This window comes from Lepidothrix coronata, unplaced genomic scaffold, assembly GCF_001604755.1.
Source record: "Lepidothrix coronata isolate B3197 unplaced genomic scaffold, Lepidothrix_coronata-1.0 Scaffold31, whole genome shotgun sequence".
Lineage (NCBI taxonomy): Eukaryota > Metazoa > Chordata > Aves > Passeriformes > Pipridae > Lepidothrix > Lepidothrix coronata.
The window spans coordinates 8,220,958-8,237,239 of record NW_016690211.1 but is presented as its reverse complement, the minus strand read 5'-3'; the positions used below and the strand labels follow the sequence as shown (position 1 = coordinate 8,237,239).

At 35.5% G+C, this 16,282-nt stretch overlaps 2 protein-coding genes across 6 annotated transcripts in view; both read right to left on the bottom strand.

Moving 5' to 3' along the window:
• Positions 1-16,282, bottom strand: part of IPO11 (importin 11) — an 80,796-nt gene that overhangs the window by 12,529 nt on the left and 51,985 nt on the right. The window lies entirely within an intron of this gene.
• On the bottom strand, positions 3,884-14,938 carry LRRC70 (leucine rich repeat containing 70). Of its 2 annotated transcripts, none has more exons than XM_017811291.1 (2): positions 14,810-14,938; positions 3,884-6,738 (listed from the first exon to the last, which is right to left on the bottom strand). In XM_017811291.1, the coding sequence occupies exon 2, from the start codon at positions 6,725-6,727 to the stop codon at positions 4,814-4,816; it is 1,914 nt and encodes a 637-aa protein (XP_017666780.1). In that variant the 5' UTR covers positions 6,728-6,738; positions 14,810-14,938; the 3' UTR covers positions 3,884-4,813. The 2 variants fall into 2 exon arrangements, with proteins under 2 accessions (XP_017666780.1, XP_017666778.1); XM_017811289.1 differs by lacking the exon at positions 14,810-14,938 and adding an exon at positions 7,253-7,404.

Below are 16,282 nucleotides of genomic sequence, written 5' to 3'. Positions count from 1 at the left end.
AGCTGCTCCAGTTTTCTTACCAACTTCATGGCCCTGCTCTGGACTTGCTCCAACAGTTCCATATCCTTCTTATGTTTGGGTGGGGTCTCATGAGATCAGAGTAGAGGGAGAATCACCTCCCTTGACCTGCTGGCCACACTGCTTTTGATGCAGGCCAGGATTTTGTTGGCTTTCTGTGCTGCAACCACACCCTTCCTGCTCATGTTGAGTTTTTCATCAACCTTTACCCCCAAGTCCTTCTCTGCAGGGCTACTCTCAATCCTTCTTCAACCAACTTGATGAAGAATCCCTAGCTGCCAAGAAAATTTTATACTGGGAGAGGAAAAAAAAGGTTTTTAACTCAATGAAGGCATAGCCTTTTGATCAGCTGCAGGGCTAATTATGGTCAACATATTCAGGGAGGTTACTTTAATTATCCAACATGTAAATAAATACTGTAGGCATAGTGGTCATTAACTCCATGAGTTTTTTCCATGCTTGCAGATTGGCAGAAGGAGCACATAGGGAAGCTCATTTCAGTAAACTGTGTTTCCAAGGATCTATGAAAGTACCAGAAGAAATAGAGTATAGTGGTTGAAGACCCAAAACACTGTCTTTGATAACTGGCCTTGAAAGGACATTAAGAAATCACTGATTTCTTTACTTGGAAAGTAAAGAAATGGCATACATGAGAAATTATACTTCTTATTTTAGTAAGGGTTCGTGAGAATTTTTCTTTTTTGAGGAAAACAAAGCTAAAGAATGTACAAGACCTTTCAAAATGAGGTAACTTGCCTGCAGCTATAAGCAAAGATAACACCTTCTCTTTTCTCTCCTTCCTTCTTTTTTTCCTTTAAATGGGGCATGCATTTTCTTTCTACCAAAGACTCACTGAAATGTTTACCTGGTATGGAACCATTAAACAATGGAACTATTTTTAGAATACAAGATACATGCTGCTGAAAAATAAAGATAGCAAAGACTAATGCTTTAAAAAAACAAACCTCAGTTAAAGTTCAGCGGCAATATAAAATGCATCAGGCCTTATTTTCATAGATGACAAAGCAAGCCAAGCAACTCAGTGTAGTACCTTCATAAAGAGACTAAAACTAGCCTGCTTGTTTCAAGAAATACATTAAAAAGTCATACGAGTAGATACAGAAAAGACAGAGACACTGTTTTTAGATGAAATTTCAAAACAGAGCAGTTAATACTGTCCATACTAAAATCTTATACCTTAAGGATGGCACTGTTTAAGCAGTTTCCCCCTTGAATTGCATATAATTGAGATCATCAATGAAACAAACATCATCATCAAGTTATAACTGGTTTTATATCTACCTAGTCTTCCTAAGTAATTAGGACAAAACCTCATTGGTATGCAGCAAAAATAAATGGCCCGCAATCAGGACCTAAAACACTCCAGAACCCAGTTTCAAAGATATAATGAATACATTATTTTTTTAATTACAGAAAGGATATTTTATGCTGCCTGTTAATATAATGCACCCTGCCTATAATGAAAACAAAATTTAGCATTTCGGGCAGTGTCTACCTGAATAATCTCAAACCTTTTATTTCAAAGTTTGCATAATTTTTTAGATAAAAGAATAAAAGCTTTGCAAAGGAAAAACCAGACCACATCTGTTCTGGAAAAAAGTATCCATTTTTTCTCATTCTGTTTATAATTTCTAATACACTTAGCTCTGTATTCAACTTTATTATTCTGAGGTTTTCTGTAAAAATTCACAATTTTTCTTTCAATTACACAGATAAATACTGTAGATAAAGCTTTATCATCAGCTTAAAACATATGTCATGATGAATTTTTCGTGGTGCTTAAATAAAATGGACCCCAGGTCTCCTATGCATCTCCCTCAGAAAGGAAAAAAAGAATCTGTATGGGAAAACATACTTTTTTAGAGATTAAAAGAAAAACAACATAACTTCTGCTTTTCTATATTCACCATGGGAAGCAATAAACAGTTTGATTTCATATCTTTACTAGTGTACGGATTTGAGAAAGATTAATTAATTTTTTATTCTTATCTCATTAGCTAAGGAAAGAAGTAGAGAGGGACAAACGGAGATTACTCTGCACATACTGTGAGCAACATAAATGATTAGTACACCACCATCCCCTCTTAGGAGCTGCACAGTACTAGGGAGCTCCTACAGCAATAAAGTAGCGGCTAAGACAACATTTCCAGGCGAGCCCTATGACTCACTAACATGATCTCCATGAAACACCATTTTGTTTCATGGGTGCAGACTCACCTAATATAGCTCAACTAAGTCTTCTAATGTATTCTCTAATGATTTTAACAGACATATGAACCACATGTGTACATGAAAGGATCTGTTTCCTGGTGTGAACATTCAAATACAAAAGATACTAACTGTGAAAGAAAGGCATTTCCCTCACAATTGCATAATGAATTTCTCAGTTCCTTGTTAGTCTAATCCCTATGTTGCCAAGCTGGATTTTAGAGGATATCTCCACTAGAAAGGATGGTTTCCAACCGCTCCAACTCCCTGCTTGCACAAACAGCTGTGACAGCACTGGTTTCCTTTCATGCTCCATCGCTACAGATGGTGAGACTCACATCTGGCAAACAACTCCTACAGCAGCTTGTCAGTGAAAAGGATGCACCTTCAGAGGCAATCTCTGGTGGTTTTCTGCAGAGAGCAGCTGTGGACAACAGAGCCTAAAATAACAGCGCTGCTCCCTGCCAGATTTCCTTGAGAATTAGGTATGATCAGTCTCAACCTTTTCCCACTCCCAAAACTCCTCTGTAACCAAGGCAGAGAAGCATTTCTAGCAAGGAAAACCTAACTAGTTTCCACCAAATTTCAAGTCCATTATTTCTGAAGACATCTATATAAAATTGAAAATTTAGAAATATAGGACACAAAACTGCTGAATTTACAACTGTGCAACTGTGAACCTACTACTCATCAGTTGTGCAGCTGCTCCTAAATGAAAACAAATTTAATATTTATCACAAGGAATTATGTAGAAGAGACAGAACGTAACAAAAATGGATTATAAAGGAAGGGAGTGAAGTGGATTAGTCCCTGAAAAAAAAACTAACATAAATTACAGCCAGTGTTTTCCCTCCTTAAAAGCGTTTGCCCATTACACTTAACATCTGATCTACAAGTAGAAAATTATTTTTTCTACTTAAGCAACCCAAAACAGTTTAAGCTTTCATTCAAGTAGCTGAATTGAGTGTTCTTTATGAGTATTTGATCTATTACAGTACATTTGATCTCATACAGTAAATTACAGTAAAATACAGTATTACAATATACTAAACTGATATTTCATTACATTCCATTGAGACACATAACAAGCAACAGTGAAGACACATCTGCACATTCACACCCTCTCAGTGCAGTCAAGGTTTATATACTTTCTGTATTTTCACTCCTGGAAAAGAACTGCAGACGGACAAACACAATAACAGGAAGCTGCACAACCCAGCCAAGCACATGAGTTACACCGGCAGGAAGCAGGCGGGATAGAAGAAGAACCCTGAGGGCAGTTCTAGCTCATCTAAAATGCCAGCCCCCAGGCTGGAGCCTAGAACAGTAACATACCTCTACACAATTTCTATCGACACCATGGAGGAGAGACTATCAAAGCACTGTTCCCCAATTTTCCTTGAATGATTTAACTGTAAACTGTGTAACTTAAAAGCCACATAGTTGAACTCTCTAAGGCATAGGCCTGTAGAAGACAAACAGTATCTACAGAAGTCCTATTAGTTGAAAATAAAGCTACCATACAGTAGACATAACCTGACAATATCAGAACATCAATATTTGAAATAGAAATAAAGTGTTAAAATCAGTGAAAATTAAATAGGAAAATATCCATATTTTTAAGATGAAGCCTTCACTAGGAACATGTATTTTGACCTGACACTTTCAAAACTGTAAATAAATTAGCAATTAATTTAGCATCATGTATTTACAGTGTAGCATATTTCTTTAATTTGTACCTTTTATCTAGCCAAAAAGTCCCTCAAACTATTACTACATAGATGACAAAGTATCTTTTATTGAAAGTAATTAACCAGCTCTATTACCTTAGACCTAACAAACTTGTTCAATTTTTCAATTCAACAGAAATTTGGGTTCCCTTAACTCCAGATTGGGGTATTTAATAAAATAATACAGATACACACTAATAAAAAAGTCACTTTAATATATTTATTACACAGACTGAATACACAACTTTGTATGTTAAAATATGTTATAGGTATTAATAAAATTTGTCTAGTTTTAAATTATTCTCTTCCTCAAGAGTTGGAACATTCCAGCAGTAAATATGCTCACTTTTTTTCCTACTGTGCTTATTAATAGGAGGCAGGGTAAAAACTGCATTAAATACAAAAAGCACTGTTTATTTTCTCATTCCCCAAGACTCTTTAGATTTGTGATCCTACTAAGAAGTGATGTTTTGTTTGCTTCAAGCTTTAAGTTAGCTATGGAATTTCTGTAGGAACATACTAAGTATTGCAAATTAAATTAAATAAAAATGTACTTTATACTGCATGTATACTTCACCTTTAGGTGAAAGATTCCTAAAAACAGGGACAGAGGATAATAAACATATCTGTGTCAGATTTAAATGACACATAATAAAATAATAAACTTCAAAACATTCAGGAAGCAAAAAAAAAATGCAGAACTCAAATTGTGCCATTTTCCACAATCATATCAAGCAGTTGCTTTTAATCAGTGAAGGTATTTTTAGAAAATCGAGTTCTTGATTTCTTGACCTTTCATATCACAGTAAAGTTAACACCAAATAAATTGAGATAAATTACAATGATGAATGTTCAAACAGTATTACCTGTGCCTGACTTTCTGATGCTGTTCGTTTGAGCAGCCTAATTTGGTCCAGTTCTGAATGTACCACTGACTTCTGAGTTAGAGACTGCACTGGGTCAGTTATGTTATATCTGCCAGGCTGATAAAAGCCATAATATTCTATTCTCTTTTCCCCTGAATTTTCCAGCACCTTTAGTTTCTGCCTAAACTGAATAATTTTACAGGTTAAGAACAGGATTACAGCACAAGCCAGAATGAAAAAGGCTAATAAAATGTCAAAAGCCTGATTCAGCTTTTCAACCTTTTGTGCACAAATCAGGGATGTTTTTAATGACACAGGAGCAACATCTTTCGGAAGTAAATCTTGTTCTTCTACAGTTCTGTTAGTAGATATAATCTGTGTTGGTATTTGCACTGGTAATGTTGATAATACTGTAGTTGCCTGTGATGGAATTTCAACAGCATCTCCTTCATAGGGCAAAGGGGTAGCTGTAGTTCCTTCCCAGAAAGCAACATATTTAGTTTCTGCATTGACAAACTGCTCAAGTTTCTGACTCTTTCCTTTTTGCCACGCCATCAGCAACATGGTAGCGCTGTGATGGACACCCACAGATCCCAGACTCCAAGCAGCCTCTGGGCTGGCAGTAGGACTAATGCAGTTTGAAAACCGAGTCCCCTTAATGTAATGCAAAGGTCTACCACGCATACTCTGCGGATTCTGACAATGAATTCTTACAGAAACGGGAGACAATGCCAGCCAATTAAGTAACCGAAGCATTTTGCAGCTGCAGTTCCAAGGATTAGAATTTACCTGTAAGTGAGTTAGAGATACTAAAGGCTTGAGCACTTCAGGTTGTAACTCTGTAATATTATTAAAAGCTAAACTGAGTATTTTAAGTGACTGTCCCATTTTTTCAAAGGTACCATCACCAATACTGGCTATTTTATTTCTGTCTAGTTGCAGATACATTAAATTGTTTAATACAGTAAAAGTGCTGGAATTTATATTTTCTAAATCATTATAACTTAAGATTAACTGGCTAAGGTTGTTTAATCCAAAAAATCCATTTACAGCAATACATTTTAGCCTGACATTTTTCAAAGACAGATATCTAAGCTTAGTAAGTCCTTTAAACGCAAAAGACTGTATTGATCCAATAGGATTGTGAGACAATGAAAGTCTTTCAAGATTTTTGAGCTTTCCAATAGCATTCGATGGCACAAGTTTTAAGCTATTACCTTCAAGAAACAAATATGCAAGGTTTTCAAGATGATGAAATGCTGAATCTGATATCCATGAAATCTTATTATTGGCTAGGTTTAGTGTTTGGAGACTCATCATACCCAAGAAAGTCCCACTTCCAAGGACACTGAGACGATTTCTTTGAAGCGATAAATATTTAATAGAAAAAAGATCACTAAATAATCCTCTGGGAAGAAAAGCTATTTGATTATTCTGAAGGTATAAACAATGAAGATTGGAAAGGCCTTCAAAGATTCCTGGATCCAGGCGTTTGATATTATTGTTATTGAGATGCAAGTAGCACAGTTTGGGGAGCTCCACAAAAGCTTTTGGGTGCACATACAGAATACTGGAGTTATCCATGTGGAGTGCAGCAAGCTTCTGAAGCCCTCTTAGTTCATTTGGAGTGACACGTGATATATTATTTCCACTGAGGTACACAAGAATTGTCGTTTTTGGTAAGTTCCAAGGGATGCTCGAAAGCCCTGCATTACAACAGCTAACTTGTCTCCCTGTGCAGAGCTGACAAGCAGATGGACAGCCAAAAGCCTCCTTCTGAAGCAGCAACAAAAAAACCCAATTAAGTATATACAGGAATGCTCCCGGGCAGGGTGGAGAACTTTGCAGAACACACATATCCCTGTCATTGGCCTTCTTACTCATCTCTGACTTCGCTAGTAGAGATAAAAAAAAGTACATGAATATCATTAATTCAAATATATTAACTGTATAAATATTAATTATTATTAAGTAATTAAATCTATGTGTACAGTCTTTAAAATATTAGCATTGCTCTCAAGACTGGTATTTTACACATTCTCCTTTCATGACAAACAAGTAGTTTAAAACTTAAACTTACTAAGTCTGAAAAAAAATTCACTACACTGAAAAAAAATTTCAAAGTAAATGAACAATTAAATAAATGTACTGCCAACCTAGCCAGAAAACATTTAATTGATTGCAGCATAAAAGCATCTAGGCTGCCAAAATAAGAGTTTCTATTAAATTAAAAATACTATTTATGAACTACTTTTTTATAATCAGAAATGACTAAGAAATGTTTTAAAAGCATTCAAACAGAAATGCTGACTGTAAACAAGTTTCCTTTCACTGGCGGCTCATTTGTAATATAAATTTTATCTTTATAAAGCTCAGTTACAGTCAAAACAGATATAAACAATTCCTTACCCCAAATCTGAAATTCATTACTTTCATTATTTTGCCGTTTGCAGTTCATTGTAGTATAAGTTGATTGACTATACTCATCTGCGAAACCTTAGTAAAGGCAGTATTGCTGCATACTGTATCACTCACATTTTGACCCAGGACTTGCAACAGTTTGCTCAGGAAACTAAGAAAGAAGTGCTTAAAGTCAGGTTGTCATGGATACAGGAAACCATGGGACAGGAAGCCATTTTATCTGTGCTTCAGAAGTATTGTTGGAAAGGAAATCTCAATGATTTTTTTTCTAGAAAACCAAGAACTATCTTAGTATGTAACTGCTGCTTTTTGTTTTGTACTAATTTTTAATCTACTGATTTAACTAGGAGAGCTCAAAAGAGTTTTATCTTAGTCAGGTGTAACTTTCAGAATAAAGCATAATTATCTGTTAACAGCACTATTGCATTACCTGTAACTTTTTTATCTTTTAGCCAAAATCTGAAATGTTTTTTTTAAATCAACAGCAACACTTACACTGCTCCACTGTTCTCTCTCTCTCTACAGAGCCAAATTACATCCATCACGCACATGCACACACATTCCAGTGGCCCAGCCGAGAGGGAGAAGTCGACAGTCTGGAGGGAACAGCCCCAGTGCCCCCCCACTCTGGCAAGGCACAGCCTGCCAGCAATTCCAGGAAACCAGGAAATCTTAGAGATGGAAACCACATGATGTGGTGCTAAAAACTGCTGTGTATTTCAGACTTGACCCAAGCACTTTGTTAAATCTCATTTTGGGTCACCATTTTTGAAGCAATTTATCCACAGAGGACTATGGTTCTGAGAGCCACGCCTTTGGTCCACAACTTTTGTTTCCTGCAGTGTCCCTTGTGCAGATAAACACTTAGTGCAAACATGGGCCATAAATATCCCCCCTTGCCTAAGGACTGGAGATTACATCCTCAGTTTATCCATCACGGCATTAAAATACTTGTGAAGTCCAGTCACATCATCAAAGCAGGAAAGCGGAGATTAAGCCCACAAATAGCAACGTAACTGTAAATCCACAAATTTACTGCAACAAAATCTTCTGTTCAGCAAAACAAAGAGGACAAAGCCCATTAGTAGCCATAGCCTAGGAAGAGGCACAACAGCAGGAGAATAAAGTCACTTCAGCTACAATGATCTCACACAGGAATCATGAGTAGACCTAAAGGGTGAAATATAACCCAAATGTCTTTGGCTATATAATCCAAGCTGAAATGCACGAAACACATGAGAAAAGGAAACTGAACAGACAAAGCTTTTGAAGATGCTTTCTTCCAAATATCTAAAATAAGAAACCAGTATGACCTGTAAAATCAGTCCATGGGCCATTTTAGACAAAGCCTGTATCAGTTACAACACAGAATTAGATCTGCATTTGGCTCTTTTTTCCCTGCAACCAATAAATAAATAGGGAAACTAATTGTTCTTTAGATTTAACTATTTACTTTCACAGTATTAACTATGATTGTTGATTTAAAGACTCTCCAAGTTGACCCTGCTGAAATCCCAAATCTTCGTTCTCGAAGCCCAGCCATGATGATTTAAAGAAAAGTAAAATAAAATGGCATGTCATCTGCTTAAAGGGAAAGCACTACATAGTTTTGACTGTTCACAGGAAGATTGGTGAATTATCCTGGATATGGAGGACAGAACACCAGGAGTAATTGAAAAAGATTAACCAGATCAAATAGAGCCACATGAGGGGGAAAGTCACAGATTGACCAAAAATGAAAAGTGACTTCAAAGAGCAAATTATCTCCTACCTAAGATAGGTAGGGAGGCTTCACTACCTATAGCTTATTTATGTTGATACTTATATCTTGGAAAAAAAATACTTCTTCCAAGATGTGCTGTGTGAAACAACCCCTTAAGGCTCAAGGAAGTAAGCCAAATTTAAAAAAAAAGTTTTACAAGGCAAATCTTAATAGATCTCACTTTTTGCAAAATGTCAGAAGTAACATATGTTGAAAGACTAAGGGAATTGATGAAGCTCTACAGGGTATCAGATAGCATGAAAATTTAGAGAAACCAGTAGAGTAGTGACCAGATAAATGACACCATTTTGGGCAAAACCATAAAAAAGACTGGGATACACAGGTAACTTGGATCAATGTTTCTCAAACTGGCTTGTACTTAAACAGTAAAATTCATTACTAATTGAAAACTAAAGAAATAAAGCAGAAAGCCCCAAGCATTTACTTCCAACAAACTTAGGCAGCTCTCATAGTGATATATTTTATTCATTGCAAATTTTGTTCTCTAGTGAGAGACATACTAGGTTTGTACCCAAATACAGCTTTACGTGACAGCAGAGAAAATTATTTTTGAATCCTCAAGTGAATTTTAACTTAATATGCTAACATTGATAAAGTTACTAATGTCATTGCTTTTTAACATTAAAACCTAGTTCAACAAGGACCCCTTGTCACTACAAGCATGAAGTCTGAGTAACAGCAATTTGTCAAACTGTGCATAAAACAACAGGTTAAAGTAATTGAAAGAAAATACAAGCACTGCACCCAGTTCAGCCTTTCCAAATGTTAGATTAAAGTCAATGTAATTTATGTTAGCATATAAGCTACCATAAAATAGTCATGTGAATCCCATTTATGTATAGCAGAAAATATGCTACAAGTTCAAAAACAGAGTCTAAAGTCAACTTTTGAAGAGGGTTTTCATTCTCATAAGCACTAGAAAATTATGTTAAAGTTCACAAACAAGGACAACCAATTTTTAGCACTGTAATTACTCCTTTAAGCTTTTAACAGTGAAACTATCTGTTGCCCTCCCACTGTGTAATTTAGCAAGTACCTCCTCTTGCAGGTCTACCTTTATTCTCGACAGGTATGCTATTATAAAACTTCTTGTTTTGTTTTCAAATACCTACTTCCTTCTGCCCACATTGTCTCCAGATGTGACCAAAAATCAAAGTAATTCAGGTACTAACCTACTGCTTGGGTAGCATACACATCAACATTTAACTAACAGCCAGTAAGTAGGTAAACTGTGGACACCTTACTAACTTCTCAGATCCCAAAATTCTTTTTTTTCTATTTATCATCTAGTTCATCTAAACATTTCTGATTGTCTCAAATATTGCAGATTCCCTCTAGTACATTATATTTATTTAAGTAAAAATCTTGATTTGCTGCTTCAGTTACTGAAAATTTCTCTGTTCCAGAGTGAAAAATACAGAATTATTTTTCCCACTGAGAAAAAGAAAACAAGTTTCCATTCTATAATTCTTATTTGACTTTAGACTCTAATAAAATAATATGACAGAAAGGTTTTGTGAAACTAAGAGCTCACTTTGAGAAAGTGTTCGAATGAATTTCTTTTCTTCATTCAGAAAATAAAGTCTTCTATGGAGCAACCAGTAGGTAAATGAACAAAACAGTAATATAAAAACATTGGCCATCAATGAAATCCACAGATGTGATATGCTGACAATAACTATAGTTATCACTTTAGCCTTTGCTATTCACTGCAATATTTTGTAAACTCTGTTCAAACTATCAGAAATGTACTCAATATGAATTTAATTCAAACCAAAGGGCTTAAAGAACACAAAGCACTTTCCCAAATTTCAACCAGAATAAATAATTCACCTTCTAGAAATTGATTCAAAACTAAATCCAATCGCAAAGTAATACTCTGCCTGCTAGTTTAGGAGACAGGATGGGCATACACTTGGCATTAGCAGCTGATAGCTTCCAAATATTTAACAAAAAAAGAAAACTTTAACAGTTCCTAAGAACTACTACAGATAATACCCACACACAAAATACAAAAGCTTTGCTTTAAAAATACAAACATTCTTTACACTTAGGCACTTTTTGTAATATCAAAACCTGATGTTCTGTTTTAAACTTTTACTTTCTCACTAAATTGTATGAATATGAAACATTATTTTTCAAGACACTACTTATGTGCAGAAGCTCTTGTAGTGACATGAGTTGTGGTATTAATCACTTTTGGTATCTTACCATAATAGTCCGGTTCTGCTAAAAAAAGTCACAAAAATCTCAGCTACTCTACGGCAGTCTCAAATTTCAGAGTACAGGGCAGAAAGATAAGCAGATGTACCAAAACAGCTCAAAACAAGCTCAGCTGCAAAACCAGCTGCAAATCTTTTTTTTAAACTTTGTTAAAATCTTGCGATTTTTATACATTTTTAATAACATGCTATACTTCAGTCACTACTTACTCAATAACCAATTTGCAAACATGTAAAGCTCACATTACAAAGAGTTTGAAGAAAGCTAGTCAGTCTGTTATCAACTACTACTGTCTTTTATATAATGAAAATGGTCAATTTCAAGGTAAGTAATATTTAGAAGAGTTTTAGGAAAGATTTCTGAAATTCTTTATATAGGTCACAAACAAAACAAAATATCAGCAGCAACCAAACCCTTATGACTGCAGTTTGTTCTCTGCAGCAGTTCAGCTCAATTAGTGACATAATTCCTTGCTGTCACTTGGTATATTTTTCCTTGAAATCAAGGCTTACGGGTCTTAGGGGAAAAGATAATATGTACCTGACCAGTCCATACTAGCAATCAGGTGCAGGAGGAAAATTAACAGATACTGAGAACAAGAAAAGTTTAATGAGTGCATCCTTTTGCCAGTGCTGTAACGGGACATGCAATTAAGGAAGTGGCAGTACGCCATGTAACCTTCTGAATTATGCAGTCTCTGATAGTTAAACTAAGACCAAAGCCACATTTTTCACTCTTATCATTAAAACTGCACTGTTACCTGTCAGGCAAGCTAAACAAATCCAAGGCCAAACACTGATGACAACTGCAAAATCATAATTTAAAGAGCTCTTTTAAATGCTAATAGTGTATTAAGGGTGTGGGTGAGCACACCTTTGACTAGAGGGATTAAAAAAATGGAGGGGAAAATAGGGAAATGGCTCCTGAGTATCATTTCTATAAAGAAAGGAGGATGTACAAGTAGTTATGTAAGGAATTCTGACTTTATAAATGAAGGCATAACTACCCTGAGGAGAACATGACATTTTATTAGGCACTTTCTTGTCATTTCCTAACATTACATATAGATAACTTCTTGAGAGGAAAATTAAAATTTGTAAGTAATTTTAACAAATGACAGAAGCAAAACTTCTATAATAACCTAATGAAGATTTATAATTGCATACTGTAAGTACTTATACTCACAAAATGCCAATTATCTAACTTGCAGAACTCATTCTGGCTGACATTTCAGACTTGATGCACAGTGAGAAAAGGCAGACATTCATTTACACAATGATTAGAAATGAGCAGAGAAATCTGGAAAACCTCTTAACCCTTTCCTCACAATAGATAAGCATATTTGACTTAGGGGGGCAAAATTAAAACTGCCACTACTCATGTACTACAAATCAAAATGAAGAAAGAAGAGAAATTAAAATACTTCATATTTCAAGTTCAGCGAAGTCTCCTCTACTGTAGAGTGGTTCCACTAGAGGTTCCACTCTACAGTGGTAAGACCACCAAAAATGAGCCTGTCCTCAAAGACCAAAATTAGTGGACTGTTTTGGAAAGCACTTACTTGGAGTAAAAGCAAACTTGGCAGCCTCCCATTCAAGAATGACAGACATAGCACAAATAACACTCACTTGTAAAAGGAGAATGCTTAGCTTTCAACATGGTGTCAAATGCTACCTGTGTTATGGTTAGGTACCATGCCAAACTCTGCTAATCACTGACATTATAATCTTTCCATATTCTGTTTCCATTTCCATATTAGAGAATAAATATTCCTATCACTCTTAAGCATCTTTCAGTATGGTTCATGTTCTACTAAAATACACAGAGAACAATTATAGGAATAAAAAAGAAAACTACTTTGCTAAATAAATCATTAAAAGCTTTCAATAGCACAAGGAATGACATTCCAAAACACTGCAATGTTGACATTATACAAAGTGACAGAAATGCAGCAAGCAAGCTGATTACTTCCATATGTATCTATCCATACGAGAAAGGGACACAGTACAATTTTAGCCAGTTTGGTCTCAAGAAATTCAAAGAATGCTGAAGATGTGTATGTCAAAATGCAGAACCCTACATAGTGGTGGGGGCCCACACCTTTTCCACAATAAGAAGTAGACTACTACTCCTGATTATGTTCACTGGGCACTACTTTAGGAATCACAGGAATATCTAATAAAACTCAACTACATCTTGAAGAGTACTCTTGAAGCTGTAGGTTCACAAACAAGCCATTCAGACTGTAGACAAGCTGGAATATGACTGAACTAGACAGGAAATCATGACATTTTTTATTTTACTCACCCAGGTTGCTGTCATCTCTCATGTCTCACACTGTAGCTCAGATAAAACTGTCCTCCACAAAACTGAACTTGAGAGACACTGCAACTCCACAAGTGCATCCTAAGTCCTTACTGCCTAAATCTTGTTACTGGACCCTACTGTTATATACAGCAGGTTAAAGACAAAGGTCTTAAACTTATTTTATGAAGAGCTTTTAATAAATGAATTAAAATGCATGTGGACAGATATGAGTGACAGGAAGCAAGAAGACAAAGCATGGAAAATAATGCTGATGCATGTATCTATCAGACACAAAAATTGCTAACATTGATTGAGTAGACTTGGATAGCAAATGCAGATAATTATATAGTGTTTAAATTTATGCAAAATCCCTAAGTAATACCAGGAAATTACTGCTATGTGAAAAGGTGCTGCAAGAACTAATCAGGAAAGCAGCATTGTTCTTTTTATAATATGAACTTCTAAATACTAACATGATGTGCAGCTGTAGGAAGATAAACAGGATGCTAGATGGAAGGATAATACACACACCAGACTAAAATGCAACACTGTTGATAACAAAAACATGTATCTCTATCTCTGGATTATATCACCTAGACAAGAAAATTACAGTATAGCTAATAAATTGTCACCTGCTTAGTCCAACTAAATGGCCCAAGAACCACTGTGAACAACTGCTGTGCAGTGAATCCCATCTTATCTGCTCTAAAATCCTTCACTCATGATACTGTCAAAGGTGCTGTGTTTGAAATAGGAAATTGTCATACTGCTTTTAAGTGAATAAAGATGGAAGTTTTATCTTCCCCTAAAATGCAGAAAGTTCGAAGTCCACATATGTGTAATTATAAACATGATCACTAATTAGAGAAGTACCTAAAAGCAATGAAGTAATACTATAGAATTTAGAGGGAGAATAAAAAAGGTCACTGTTTAATACTTTCCACAACATTTTATCCATAAAACAATTCAGATGGAAGGATGACAATACATGTTATCTTCATTTTCCCCCCAGTACTTTTGTCTACTCCCTCCCATTCCTCTAAAATAAACTGATGCTTCGCCTATAAGTTAACGGAAGCAACTGGCAAAAGGAAAAAAAATCCTCAAACAGTGACAGACACGGCACAGATGCCTGTTTCCCTTACAGCAGGATCTTGAAAATCTGAGCTTACTACTGGTACCAACCCTGACCATTATACAGCAGCAAGATGAAGCAAGAATCTCACCCTCACCTTGGCCTTCCGAGACAGCCTATCAGCCACTCTCAGAAGACAAAATTCTGTTCTGTCTCTGCAGCTGAGAAATCTTGAAATGACTTTGGCTATCCAAAGCAATATCTAATCAGGAACCTGGTTACTGAGGCATTCCAAAAGAAAAAAATTGCTTTAGTTTTTTTGAAAACATTGTTTATATTAAACAAAACATTTTGTTTAAATACTATATTATATTTAGAACATTTTTGCTTTAACTCTGCAAATGGACTTACAGAAGAAGCTTGCTTTTCAAAACTTGCTTTTAACAGAAGTTTCAGATGTAGGATGCAGCAAGCATGTGTAATATAATCTCTGTGATGTGGCAAAACCTGAGTGACTCACATTGTTCTAGTAAAAGAAACAATCACTTGACAGAATCAGTTTCACACACTGTCTGAAGGTATGTTTAGCAGTCTATCAACTGCATAAGTGAAATTTTCATAGTTTTGACATAAACATGTCCACTAAAGAGAGGCTTTTTATTTGAGAAGCAGCTTACTTAAATGATTTGAGTGTCTGAAAAATAAAGCTGTCATGTGCAAAAAGTTTTATTATGTTAAGGACTGTCAGAAACAATTGGCTTTTGCAGCAGGAAATCTGGAGCAGTTGAAAGTAGTTCAAAATAACATGGTTATCTAAAGAAATTCCTTTTTTCCTTCCTCCCTTTAAAAGAAACTTCACAGGAAGACAGACGTAGTTCAGCATCTTAAATTTTAGCTAAAACTTCTTTAAAGACATTTCCAATATACTCATAAGCAACATAACATTGTTACATTTACTGGGAAAAAAGCCCCTTTCTTATAAAGCAGTTGTTTGATTCAGCTTTAGCTACATGGTTATCCTGGTGATCTAGGACAAAAAAGGGAAGCGTCTGTGCATATTAAAAACAATGAAGCTTTTAAGTTTTACACATTAAGAGTTCCCTGATTTTTTTTAGGTAGAGACTACATATTATACAGCTTTATAGATACTAACATAGCTTTAGGATTTGTGAGCAACACCTAAATTCCCAATAGACAATACTTGAGACTTTTCAGGAAATCCAGCAGACTAAGTGTAAACTCATGCAGTCCTGTCTTCCTGAGTGTCAAACAGATAAGAGTAATCTGAAGGTAACAGTGGACTGAACTCTCACCTAAACATGTTATACATGAATTCTAGTAGTGACAAGTTAGGAATCAGTGTAACACTATTCAGCATTTTCATTTAAAACTTTCATTTTGTATGTATATTCAGCAATGACGATGGGTACTGAAAGGACAATCGTAAAAGCTTCTTGCTATAGAAATCTATAGTGCAAAAACTATTTCACAGTCTTTCACAGCAACTCTTCCATTTAATGTTAAAAAGGGGAAAACCAGGATGAAAGTTCAGGTCACCTACAACAGGAAAGAAAACTGACTATTGTTCTCTGTAAGGGACACCCAAATACTAACATGCCAACTAAATCAA

Coding starts and splice junctions, on each gene's coding strand:
- LRRC70 (XM_017811289.1), bottom strand. CDS start 7,301: ATGAACTGCAAACGGCAAAATAATGAAAGTAATGAATTTCAGATTTGG. Junction 6,739..7,252: donor TAATGAATTTCAGATTTGGG/GTAAGGAATTGT, acceptor TATCTCTACTAG/CGAAGTCAGAGATGAGTAAG.